The 13,706-nt window shown below is 34.6% G+C and overlaps 1 protein-coding gene across 2 annotated transcripts in view; it reads left to right on the forward strand.

Annotated features, from left to right (window-relative positions):
- Positions 1 to 2,021: 2,021 nt before the first annotated feature.
- LOC126726290 (LRR receptor-like serine/threonine-protein kinase EFR) overlaps positions 2,022 to 13,706 on the forward strand; it is a 49,245-nt gene continuing 37,560 nt past the window's right edge. Inside the window, exons 1-10 of one of the 2 annotated variants that reach the window (XM_050431520.1) lie at positions 2,022 to 2,167; positions 2,357 to 2,453; positions 2,547 to 2,722; positions 2,805 to 2,935; positions 3,058 to 3,153; positions 3,225 to 3,302; positions 4,473 to 4,562; positions 10,511 to 11,062; positions 11,336 to 11,425; positions 13,082 to 13,639. In XM_050431520.1, the coding sequence (XP_050287477.1) occupies positions 10,627 to 11,062; positions 11,336 to 11,425; positions 13,082 to 13,639 (1,084 nt within the window). In that variant the 5' untranslated portion in view covers positions 2,022 to 2,167; positions 2,357 to 2,453; positions 2,547 to 2,722; ... (3 more) ...; positions 4,473 to 4,562; positions 10,511 to 10,626. Of the gene's footprint in view, positions 2,168 to 2,356; positions 2,454 to 2,546; positions 2,723 to 2,804; positions 2,936 to 3,057; positions 3,154 to 3,224; positions 3,303 to 4,472; positions 4,563 to 10,510; positions 11,063 to 11,335; positions 11,426 to 13,081; positions 13,640 to 13,706 lie in introns of those variants that run through there. The other variant, XR_007655779.1, reaches the window with a different exon arrangement.

Here is a 13,706-nt window from a genome sequence, read left to right on the forward strand (position 1 = left end):
CAGTGGCATTGTTTGGTTTGTTCCTTCATTGGCCGGGATAAGTCATGTTGTCATTCAATTTCGTACATATGATAAGATGAAGTCTTATATGGCTAGAAGGGGAGGTACATAAAGTTTGATGAGGGCCCCTAGCCAACTTTAATAAATATGGGACTAAGGCTTGGTTGTTGTTTTCGATGACATATATGGTGGTGTTGGTTCTTAATGGTTGCAATGACTGATGATGGTGGAGGTGATGTAGTTGATGTTTATGTGGTCACTTCCTAGCATAATTTTTCATAGTGGTGGCGGTCTCATCAGATTCATGGAGTAGGTGGTGGAGATGTCATTGTGTGGTTGTTGATGAAACTGGCAGTGTCAAGCATCAACAAAAAATACTTGTTTTGAGTGAAAGAAAATTTTTCCTGTTTAGGTTGTGAGAAAGTCCTTTACCATTCATGCTATAATATCCTTCCAAAAATTTAATGCTTTGAAATGCTATCTAAAGATTTAACAGGCTAGCTTAGTTAATATTAGACCTAGTAATCACAAATTACAATGGCAAGTAAGCAAACCCAAAAATTTTATTGAATTTTGAAATTATGTAAACATAATAAGCAAGTTCATCCAAGTCCTTTAGAAACAAAATTGGAGTGGCTGAGATGAGCCTTTTGCTATTAATGAAAATTCCAGTATTATTGATTAAAGCCATTTATTACTGATAATGGTCTCAGACTGATTCAGAGAAGAAGATAAAAAACTGACCTTGTTGCAAATAAGTATTGACTATTGGTCTTGAATCCTTTTTATCATTTTTCATATGTCATATTATGTTCTGCCTTTGACATTTTCAGGAAAAGGAGGCTGGATGAGATAAGATTTCAGCAATACAGCCGAATCTTTGTTCAATCATGGATCCTACAAGATAAGTGACATTTTTTACTATTATAGCATAATGTGATGCACTTCAGAGAATGAATATGATGACACATAGGGTTATGGATATCTTGTGGTTTTTTTAATAATGTATGTCAATATCTGTGACATTTGTATTTAGGCAATTTCTTTGTTTATGGACCTTAGTGGTGGGAAAAACAAATAGCAAATGTTATGGTGGGAAAGTGGTTAAAGTGATACCCTCAGAAGTTGCTAGCTAATTAACTGTAACTATGCATGTTTATCTTCAAATTAAAACAAGGAAGGGAATCTTCTCGCTTTTACAACAGCAGACAACGGATTCAAGATACTTGCAAATGCTGCTGGTCTCAGATCTTTAAGACCCATTGAACCCCCATCTTTTGATGCATTGAGATCGCCCACTGAATCGGCTGCAGCCAAGGTTTAAATCATTTCTTTTAGTTTTGCTTGCATGCTTTTAAAAATATTAAATAAAGATCTGTTGGGTCTCCTGCCATCACAAATGACAATCCAGTCAATTGCGAAGTGGAAAGGAGCTCTCCTGTCAGGCCTTCTCCAATTATTGTATGCAGCTTGATCTTTCTAACTTGGAATGTGAAATTTTTGTTGAAGTTTATATTTTGGCTGTAGCAGCAATTATGCATGTTGGTTAGCTTGCATTCAACATATCATAAAGAGGCACATGCACTATTTAAATCCTCTGATTTCCCTAGTTCTGGGTTTTAACTAAAACATGTCAAGGAAATAAATAAAGCAGTCAACTTCCCATCATGTATTAGTTTCTTGACACAGCTTCCTTTTATGGGCCTGCCTTTTTAAACTTTCACTTTTCGTGTGTGTGGTATGAAACATGCCTAGTGACTGGTTCAAGGATGTGGCACTAGCTGTTTCAATGTTTTCCCCTGCTTATGATATTATCTCTTCATCATTTATAAAAGTTTTCTGATTACCTATAAAAAAAAAAGATATTACCTCTTCTTCTTGGGAAAACCATTTTCTGTTATTTTTCTATCCACAGCCTTCCCCCTAAACTTTCTTTGTAAATGAGCCACTGCATTTTGGCAAATACATTCTGGCATAGTGTTGATTTTATTTTTTAACTTTTATATCTTTGAAGAATGGAGTTGATCCAAATGGTAGAAGCATGGAAAAGCCAAGAACCAAGGAGGATGTAACTGATAGAACCAAACCTTGGCAGTTGTCTGAAATTGTGGATGCTGTCCAGTTCTGATTAGTTACCATGCCTGAAGGCACAGGTTCTTCCAGCAAGGTTTGTGAAGTATCCTGTATTTAATACCTAATTTTCAATAAGTATTATAAATTTTACTAAAAGTTCAAAAGAATTAATACACAGGTTGGTTATAATGTGACCTCTCAACTCTGCAAGTTTATTATATTTGCCTTCTTATTATAAAGTTTATATACTTGATGATGCATTCTGTCCTATGTTTATACTTAGGTTGTTCGACTTCTATATGCAAATTCTGGCATTTGGGTCAGATGGTGTTCAGAAGCTGTGGAAATGGGCAGGGAACGAACAAAATCCAAATGGAAAGGTACTTGCTAGCTTTTTCCTTAATAACTTGTGTATGTCTGCTTGAGATTTTTCTTTCTTGGGGAAGTTTTCTGAAGTCTGTGTGTGTTTAAAGGCCACTGCTAATATTGTTCCTCAACACTGGCAACCAAACAGTGGTCTTCTTATGGCTAATGATGTCTCAGGTGTCATCCTTGAAGAATCAGTACCATGTATAGTACTATCAAAAAATGACTCGTGATGTCAGCCTGTGGTGAAAAGGTTTCATTATTTAATATGATGACATTCAAGGTAAATCATTCCATACATGTCTTGCAAACTTCATCAGAATTGCGATTATTAATGGATTGCCATCAATTGCTCTAATTTGTAGGTAATGGCAACATTTATGCCAGCATCCCCTGCTTCTACCTTCCTAGCATTTCATCCTCAAGACAATAACACACATCATAGCTATTGGAATGGAGGATTCAACTATACACATATAATGTTAGAGTTGATAAGGTAATTACTTACTACATAGGTTAATCACACTACCACTACCTCCCCCCCCTCCCCCCCCCAAAAAAAAGTGGTTTCTTTTGCTCTCTTAATATAAAGTGGTGTGAATTATATGCTGTTTTAAGGTAAAATCAAAACTGAAGGGACACCAGAAGCGAATAACTGGTTTAGCTGTCTCAATGAATCTTAATATCCTGGTTTCGTCGGGGGCTGATGCTCAAGTAAGTGGCATATGTGGTTCTTTTGCTATTTAATACTATTACAATACAATAATAATTGTCAAAAACTGAAGGGACACCAGAAGCGAATAACTGGTTTAGCTGTCTCAATGAATCTTAATATCCTGGTTTCGTCGGGGGCTGATGCTCAAGTAAGTGGCATATGTGGTTCTTTTGCTATTTAATACTATTACAATACAATAATAATTGTCCAAAAATTGTAAAGAAGTAAGATCCTTTTGGTAACATAAGGATGTTACTTCTTTAAAATCTGCTTAAAATTAGTAGGATTTTTTAAGGTGTTGAATTTCCTCAGCATGTTATTAAACAGTCTTTTATGAGATCTGTGTATGACTGAATTACTATTATATGCAGTATAGCTTCCTCATCTTGTTTTAGACCTTTTGAATTTCAGGTTGTCATTCTTTGGGAGTGTTTTGTATATTGGAACTATCTTTTCTTTTGAATAAAGATTCTTTTACTTACGTTAGGAAAAAAATCATCATAGGCTTTTTACATGAATTATGCTCCTATCTTGAGACTTAGATACCAAAAATTGATATTTTATTATAAACCTTAGAGCTTTACTTTCAGTGCTTTTTGGGTCTTAGAATGTAACACTCTCATTCGTTATTTTTTGTCCTATAAAAAAAACATTAAAAATATATATTATGTCAAAATATTGCTATAATATGAACTTCTGTTATGTTGTCTTTGTTTCTATTTTGTAGAAAATAATAAACTTTGGTTCTGTTAAAAATTGAGTGGGATAAGGCTTAGATGTTAAGCCAATGAGCTCTAGTTCAGTTGGCACCTTCTCCCTTATAAGTGCTTGGTGAAATGCTAAGACTAGATTTTAAATAGGATTGATCCTTACATTATGTTTCTGCAAGGCATGTTGAAAGTAGAGGAGCCCTGCACTGACAAATTGATATGGAATTTTGAGCTTATTTAGGCTAAGAAGTAACTTGTTTTCTTCTCTTGTGAATTTCAAGTAACAAAAGGTTAAACAAACACAAAATCATCGAGTGTTCTTTGGAAATTCCAAAGCTACAAGCTGATAGATAACGGTTTTAATGGGAAAACTATAAATTCTTGAATTTGAATTGCAGTGAGGACAGAGTTATATAGATGATCAGTTTCGACTGCAAGTGTGCTTTCTTGAATTTGTTTATTACACAACTAGTGGTACTGAGCTTTTTTATCGCATTCAATTTGTTTATTAGAACTAATGGTTGTCTTTGTAGTGGACTGATTTAGATATGACATCTAGCTGTTAGATATGCATAGCTGACAATTTGTCTTCCCTTTCTGATTGACAGCCTTGTTCAATGGGATTTGCAACTGGTGGAAAAACATTCTTAATGTGTGGTCGGTTTTGCTTTTTGCCATGGTCATGGAATCTTGCATGGGTAATTTTCCTTTGAAACTACTTGTCTTTTATCTATTTCTTATGATGATTGATTGTCTTCCAAGCAGGGGCGGCTTATGGTCTAGGCTACTTAAGCCTTGGCCTAAGGGCCGGTATAAGTGAACGTGTCTTAATAGATATCTCACAACTTATATCTGTTTTGTCTTCCTCTGTTTGTTTTTTGTCTTCTCTATATTCTTCTTGTGTTTATTAATATGTTGTGTGATACTGCAAGTAATTTTATTTTCATGGGAGTTCACATAGCCATCTGTTGCTCCTAGTGAACATTGTTTTTTATTTTTATTTTTTTATTTTTTTGGTTAAATTTTTATTGACCATACTTGACAAGTGTCCTCTAGTATATATAAAAAGATTATAATATGTACATGAACTAAATGGATGATCTAAAAATTTAGAAAAAACTGTTTTCCACTAAACATAGCTTAATTAGCAAAAACTACTTGAAAATATTGTGTGGGTCAGAATTAGTAAAATTGGGTACAAGAAGAAAAATAGAGTACATTGGGTAAAATTGGGTACATTGTTTAGTTTTTAAAAACTAATCTTTGTTTTCTCTTCCGTGCAATAAAGTAGTAGACTCACTTTCTAGTTGGTCAGCTAGCTCTCTAGGTTCCTTAGGATCATCTAGTGCTTTGTAGTATGCATTGGAGAGATAGAATCTGCTCTTAAGGTTCATGGGTTTGATTAAATCATGGTTCCTCTCTCGTTGTGATTAGGCTTTACTAGTTCGGATCCTTCTTGGAGTTCTTCTTGGGAAAACTGGTGGTACCATTATTTTTTAATGTTCATGTTCCTTTGGAGTATGATTTTTGTAGGTGCTGAAGTTCTAGGATTGAGTGCCAAATTAAGCCCAATGTTGATCTTGAACCTTTTTATATATTCATCTGGTTGATTCTTACCAAAATTCTTATTTGCAATCGAATATGCAATTCTTATTTAACTATCTGTAATCTATGTCCATTATTTTCCTTTTTCTATTTAAACATGATTTTCTATAAAGAATGGTGGTGTGAAGACTCTTATTTAACGGCAAAAATAGCCAAATACTATTATTTTTCGAAATTATTAGTGTTTTACCACTGTTTGAGAAATATTTAGTAATGTTATCACTTTTTAAAACTCGAGTGTCTGAAACTCAAGTTTAAGAAAATCAAATACCCTAAAAAATGTCTCACAGAACTTGATTATGTGGAACTCGAGTACATTGCAATGTGTTACACGAGTTTATGATACTTGAGTATTATGTAAAAGGGTCTGGTTAATGTGTGCCCTTAGTGCACACATTAAGCTTTCTATTTTTGGAAACATTTTCTCGGAAATTGAAAAAGCTGTCATTACTTTTTCAATTTTGAAATTTTTTTTTCCAAAAATAGAAATTAATGTGTTCTCCAAGAGCTAAAATCCTATGTAAAAAGGATTCCCCCATAGCACTTACGCAATCAACAATTGTGATTGCACTCACACAGTCAACAATTGTGACTTTGGGTTTCTTTTTTTTTTCTTTCTTTTGTCAGGGTCATGTGGGAAAAGGTAGCAAAAAAGTTTGAAACACAGGCAATAAGTTATGGATCGTGTTATGCCCGTTAATACCCAGCTTTTTGGCAGTCTTTTACCCGGCTTTTATGTGTTTTTTATCTAATGTGGGTCAGCTTTATTGGAAAAGAGAAAAATAATAAAGAGACCAAAATACCGTCATTCACGTCTCTCACGGTCTCACCAACTTAGGCGTAGTCAAGCACTCAAGCGTCTCATATAGGAAAACAACACCAAACATCTTACAGGAAACAACTAAGTACACATTAAACTTTCTATTTTTGGAAACATTTTCTCGAAAATTGAAAAAGTTGTCATTATTTTTTCAATTTTGAATTTTTTTTTTCCAAAAATAGAAATTAATGTGTTCCCAAGAGCACACATTAGTAAAATCTTATGTAAAAACAATTCACACTTCCACAGCACTTACACAATCAACAATTGTGATTGTACTCACACAATCAACAATTGTGACTTTGGGTTTCTCTTTTTTCCTTTTTTTGACAGGGTCACGTGGGAAAAGGTAGTGAAAAAGTTTGAAACACAGGCAATAAGTCATGGGTCGTGTTATGCCCGTGAATACCTAGCTTTTTTGTAGTCTTTTACCCGGCTTTTATGTGTTTTTTATCGGATGTGGGTCAGCTTTATTGGAAAAGAGAAAAATAATAAAGAGACCAAAATACCGTCATTCACGTCTCTCACAGTCTCACCAACTCAGGCGTAGTCAAGCACTCAAGCGTCTCACATAGGAAAACAACACCAAACATCTTACAGGAAATAACTAAGCACACATTAAACTTTCTATTTTTAAAAACATTTTTTTGGAAATTGAAAAAGCTGTCATTATTTTTTCAATTTTGAAATTTTTTTTCCAAAAATAGAAATTAATGTGTTCCCCAAGAGCACACATTAGTAAAAGCCTATATAAAAACAATTCCCACTTCCACAGCGCTTACCCAATCAACAATTGTGATTGCACTCACACAGTCAACAATTGTGAATTTGGGGGTTTCTCTTTTTTCCTTTTTTTGTCAGGGTCACGTGGGAAAAGGTAGCGAAAAAAGTTTGAAACACAGGCAATAAGTCATGGGTCGTGTTATGCCTGTTAATACCCAGCTTTTTTGCAGTCTTTTACCCAGCTTTTATGTGTTTTTATCGAATGTGGGTCAGCTTTATTGGAAAAGAGATAATAATAAAGAGACCAAAATACCCTCATTCATGTCTCTCACGGTCTCATCAACTCAGGCGTAGTCAAGCACTCAAGCGTCTCACACAGGAAAACAACACCAAACATCTTACAAGAAACAACTAAGCACACATTAAACTTTCTATTTTTGAAAACATTTTTTCGAAAATTGAAAAAGCTGTTATTATTTTTTCAAATTTTTCAATTTTTTTTTCCAAAAATAGAAATTAATGTGTTCCCCAAGAGCACATATTAGTAAAATCCTATATAAAAACGATTCCCACTTCCACAGCGCTTAACAATTGTGATTGCACTCACATAGTCAACAATTGTGACTTTCGGTTTCTCTTTTTTCCTTTTTTTGACAGGGTCACGTGGGAAAAGGTAGTGAAAAAGTTTGAAACACAAGCAATAAGTCATGGGTCGTGTTATGCCCGTGAATACCTAGCTTTTTTGCAGTCTTTTACCCGGCTTTTATGTGTTTTTTATCGGATGTGGGTCAGCTTTATTGGAAAAGAGAAAAATAATAAAGAGACCAAAATACCCTCATTCACCAACTTAGGCGTAGTCAAGCACACAAGCGTCTCACACAGGAAAACAACACCAAACATCTTACAGGAAACAACCAACATAAAAAAAAAAAAAAAAAAAAAAAAAAATCCATCCCACAGAAAAACAACCAACATCAGTACATCCAAAAAAAAAAAAAAAAAAAAAAAAAACCCATAAGAACATATGGGAGAACATAAAATTTTTTTAAGGGAGACGAACTAGGTTGATGGTGGGGAAATCAAGGAGGAGACGAACTGAGTTAGAAAAGAAAGCTGTGAAAAAAAATATAGAAGACAAGGAAGTTCAGCCAAGAGTTTCATATGGGAGAAAATTTTAAAAGATGAGAAGGGAGAAGGAGAAAGGATGGGTAAGGGTCTGTTTGGATAGAACTTATTTTGCTGAAATTGAAAATTGAAAACACTGTAGCAAAATAATTTTTAAATGTATGAATAGTATCGTGGGATCTATTTTTAATTAAAAAGTTGCTGAAAAGTAAAATTTATGAGTCTATGAACAGTGCACGGATGCACTATTCACGGAAGACTTGGTCAAAAGTTGCGGCTACTGTTCATGAACAGTAGCCACTGTTAGGGAAAACGCGTGCCAAAAAAAAAAAACAAAAAAGGAAAAACGCAGAAAACTAAACGCAGGAAAACGCAATGTGAATCCAAACCCCACCTAAGTGTCAGGGTGAAACAAAACGTGTGGTTGAGAAAAAAAGGAGAAGTAAAAATAAATAAGTTAAAGTAAAAGGTGGATTGATAGGATATGTGTCTATCATGGAAGGAATTTTACAAAATAAAAATTACAAATTGTATTACAGTACAACATATTATCACAAAATTTTCATAATAGTTGAGTTGTCAAATTTTTCATATGTGAAAATAAAATAATAAAATATTAGATTAGGATGACCACAACTAAAAACAAAAAATATTGTGAAAATATTGTCACATTTTATTATCAATAGTTATGTCATCTATAAATTTTTTAAATTCCAAATTTTTTAGGATTAAAATTATGCATAATATATGCCCTTTATTTCCTCAAAAAAAATTATGCATAATAAAATATAAGTTTTTGTGATTTTTGTGCTATTTACACAATATTTTCATAACAATTTCATAATAAAGTCTACGCAATAAGTTGTTATTAGTTTTTATCTGGATCTACTAGTGATATTAATATTTTTTTTTTATCTACCATTAATGAAAAAGAAAAACTAATGAAAAAAATATAGGAAGATCAATTACGAAATTAAAATACGAAAAAAGAAGACCAAGATTTGTAACCAAACAAATAAGGAAGGATAAGAGAACATAAATTCACAAGCGCATTAAAGGGAACTCAAATTTTAAATTTTCTTTTTCAACTCTTTACCCTTTATTTATTCTACTATAAGAGGCTAGGGGTGTCAACCAAGTCGTCGATCCACCAAAACCGAACTAATTCAACCTAACCTATCGGTTTGGGTCAGTTTTTAGAGGTTGACGAGTCAGTAAATTTGCCTAACCCGATCCACCTATATTTAATATATATTTTTAAAAAAATATTATGTAATTTTATTATTTATTCTTTTGTTTATTAACCGAGTTAGGATAGAGCTGTATGATATCTTGCTAACTTTGAAGCACTAATAAAATAGTTTGTGTTAGTTTGGTAGTAAGCTCAAGCTTATTAGGTTATAAATTTTCTCTTATTTGTATTAGTGTTGTTTGTATTGGTATTGTTTGAATGCTCAATCAATTTTTTATTTTTTTTATTATTATTTTTTTAATTCCAACCCGATCTAGGTGGGCAAGGTTGGGTTAGATCTTTTTTCAACCTGAGGGTGGGTAGAATTGAAAATACTTCTCAACCCGAAGAAAAATATTAATTTTGATTGAATTGTTTATGCTACGGGGTACACCATAAGTATTATTAATTTTTCAAACTCATTTAATTCAACACAATTCTTTGAAACACTTTCATGAACCTCACTTGCAATCAAATCATCATCAACTTGTGCTATATTAAAACAAAAATTAAAAAAACAATCAACATCATATTATGTGATATATGAATTATATATTACAAATAAGATGAAAATAATAATACATTCTTGAGACAATTCATTTAAGTCAAAACAATCCATTGGAACAAATTGATGAGCCTCACTTGCATCTATATTGTCATACATTGGTGCTATATTAAAACAAGAGATTAAAATATAAACATCATATTCTATGATAAATGAAATGTAAATTTATAAATAAAATAAAATTATAATACCTTCTTGAAGGGGTTCATTTAAGTCAAAATAATATTTTGGAGTAAAGTAGTGGCTCTCACTTGCAACTACATTCCCATCTATTGATGCTTGTGGGGACATTAGAAGGCTTTTGTCCGCTTTGGGGAGCCAGTCCCTCACGGTTTTGTCCTCGTCCCCGAGTGTGGTTGGGGGATTTTTGCCATGAAGTGATTGACACCTGGGCTCACCTTTGTCCCACATCGGTTAGAGAACCCTCCCACTCAAGGTTTATAAGTTTCTGGAGCAACCAAGAGTGTACCACTACTACACATGTGTGTCATATTAAAAGGGCAAATTTGTCCTATTCTTCCTCACAAGTCATGTCATGCTTTTTCTCTAACTTAGTCAAATTTTTTTATTTATGTAGGACGCACTAAGGAGAACCTTAACAAACAAGCACCGGAACATTCTCCATAAACACACTGTAGAAGTCTCTTGTGAGTTGTGATAGCCTCTGATACTCCAAACTCCAGAGAGCCTTCTATGTCTCCCTTCACACTCATGATGCTAACTAAAAGGCGATCCATTCTCCTGCTCTTGGCTTTTCTGTTAGTGCAGCCATGCATACTTCACTTGTCCCACTCCTCCAACAACTTTACAGATCAATCAGCTCTCATTGCCTTCAAATCTGAAATCAGTTCTCATCCAAATGATACTATCTTCTCTGCCAGTAACTGGTCCACAACAGCAAACTTCTGTGAGTGGTTTGGGGTCTCTTGCAGCCGACGCAGACAAAGAGTCACAGCCTTGAACCTTTCCTATGTGGATCTACACGGCACCATTTCCCCTCATATTGGCAACCTCTCCTTCCTAGTCTCACTTGATCTTGGAAACAACAGCTTCTCTGGTTCTCTGCCGCATGAGATTGGTAATCTACACCGCTTGAGGGAACTTCGGTTGTCAAACAACCTATTGGAAGGTAGTATTCCTCCGACTCTACATAATTGCCAGAAGCTTGAAGTTTTATTTCTTTATGGAAACAACTTAAATGGTAGCATACCTAAAGATTTAGGCATGTTACCAAGGGTTCGCAGAATGAGCCTTAGACAAAACAAACTTATGGGTACAATTCCATCGTCCCTCGGCAATATGTCGTCATTAGAGTTCTTGTATTTGTATGACAATAGCCTCACCGGTGCATTTCCTCTTGTCATCTTTAACTTGTCTTCTCTAAAGAGTATTGCTATTACAGGAAATAACCTCTCAGGAACCCTCCCAGTGGATCTTTGTAGCCATTGTCCTAATCTTCAAGGACTGTATATTTCCGACAACAAATTCAGCGGTAAGCTCCCCTCACAGTTTAATAACTGCAGAGAGCTTTTAGTATTATCTCTATCATACAATATGTTTGATGGAAGTATTTCAAAAGGTTTTGGGAGTTTAAAAAAGGTTGAAAAACTGGCTCTTGGTGGTAACAACTTAATTGGAAACATTCCTCCTATCATAAGCAATTTATCGATGTTACAAGGGTTTGCTGCTGAAAGTAACAACATTAAAGGAAGCGTGCCAAGTGATTTATGGCGTCTCCACAATCTGAATGAATTGGTTATTTATTATAACGATCTCACTGGGACAATACCCCAAAATATTTTCAACATTACCTCTCTACAATTCCTCGACTTGTTGGGTAATTCCTTGTCTGGAAATCTTTCATTCGATACTAGGATCCCTTGCCCTAATCTTGAAACCTTGTTTCTTGGTGGCAACCACATTAGCGGTCGTATCCCATCATATCTTTCAAATTGTTCCAACCTCGTCGAAGTAGATTTAGCTGAAAATTTATTCTCTGGGCCTATACCTAGAAGTCTTGGAAACTTAAAATATCTCAAACTCTTGGTTCTAGGTGATAATCAACTAACAGAGGAGTCTGGGCATCAAGAGCATAGTTTTCTTACATCTTTAACCAGTTGCACATCTTTAGAGTTGCTAGATATTTCCATCAATCCCTTGAATATTACAATTCCGGAAACCATTGGAAATTTTTCGGCTTCCCTTAAACACATTGGTGCAAGTCAAAGCCAAATAAAGGGTCAAATTCCAATGGGAATCGGTTCCTTGAAAAATTTGACCTGGCTTGATTTGAGCTATAACAATTTGTCCGGAAATTTACCGTCAACATTAGGGGGATTAGAGGAATTGCAAAGATTGCATCTTAGAGGCAATAATATTGGAGGAAACATTCCAGAAGAGCTTTGTCAGCTAATCAAGCTGGGAGAACTATTTCTCTCAAATAACAAAATTTCTGGATCCATCCCGAATTGCATTGGAAACCTCAATCTTTTGCAGAGATTAAACTTGAGTTATAACAAACTGACATCATCAATCCCATTGAATGTGTGGAATCTTGAAAATATGTTGTTCTTGGATTTATCATCAAATTCCCTCTACGGATCTTTGTCTCCAAACATGAAAACACTCAGAGCTATTGAGTACTTGAATTTATCTCATAACCAAATTACTGGAAAAGTTCCAAGTATCATTGGTGCTTTTGAAAGTCTAGGTAATCTTGATTTGTCAAAGAATTCATTTCAAGGAGACATTCCAGATTCTTTTGGGCAATTAAAAGGAATGGATCTGCTGGACCTCTCTAACAATAATCTCTCAGGTGCAATTCCTAAGTCTCTGGAGGCACTTCGGTTTCTCAAGTATTTGAATTTGTCGTTCAATAAGTTATCAGGAGAGATACCATCTGGTGGACCTTTTGCAAACTTCAAGGAAAAATCATTTTTAGGTAATGAAGCACTTTGTGGGAATTCAATTTTTGGAGTTCCAGCTTGCACGAGTCCCAATTCTAAAGGAGTAAGGATGAAACAACTTTTGCTCAAATATATTATTCCTAGCATTGCATCAATTATAATCTTTGCAATGCTTGTCATTATGCTAAGAAGACATCCACAATATAACATGCTTCCAAGTTCACTTTTCACATTACCTACAGTGGATTGGAGAATGATATCATATCAAGAGCTTTGTCGTGGGACAAACAACTTTTGTGAAAGCAACTTGCTTGGAATTGGAGGGTTTGGTACTGTGTACAAAGGGATACTGTCTGATGGGACTACTGTTGCTATAAAAGTTCTAAACCTGCATTTGGAGGATGCTTTTAAAAGTTTTGATGCTGAATGCAAGGTGTTAAGGGCATTACGACATAGGAATCTGGTTAAAGTCATTAGTGTATGCTCCAGTCCCCAGTTTAAAGCTTTGGTGTTGCAGTACATGTCAAATTATAGCCTTGAAAAGTGGATATACTCTCACAACTACTGCTTGAATCTTGTTCAAAGAGTAGGCATTATGGTTGATATTGCATCGGCATTAGATTATCTCCATAATGGTCAATTAGAATCCGTGGTGCATTGTGATTTGAAGCCTAGCAATATTCTTTTGGATGAGGACATGGTTGCACATGTTGGAGACTTTGGCATTGCAAAGATTTTAGCTGAAAACAAGGATGCAACCCAAACCAGAACCATTGGTACAATTGGCTACATCGCACCAGGTATACATGAAATCACCTCAATTCATTTAATTTCTTGGCTAATTTTGTGAATAACATTAGTAGTGGC

The sequence above is a fragment of the Quercus robur genome, chromosome 5, assembly GCF_932294415.1.
Source record: "Quercus robur chromosome 5, dhQueRobu3.1, whole genome shotgun sequence".
NCBI lineage: Eukaryota > Viridiplantae > Streptophyta > Magnoliopsida > Fagales > Fagaceae > Quercus > Quercus robur.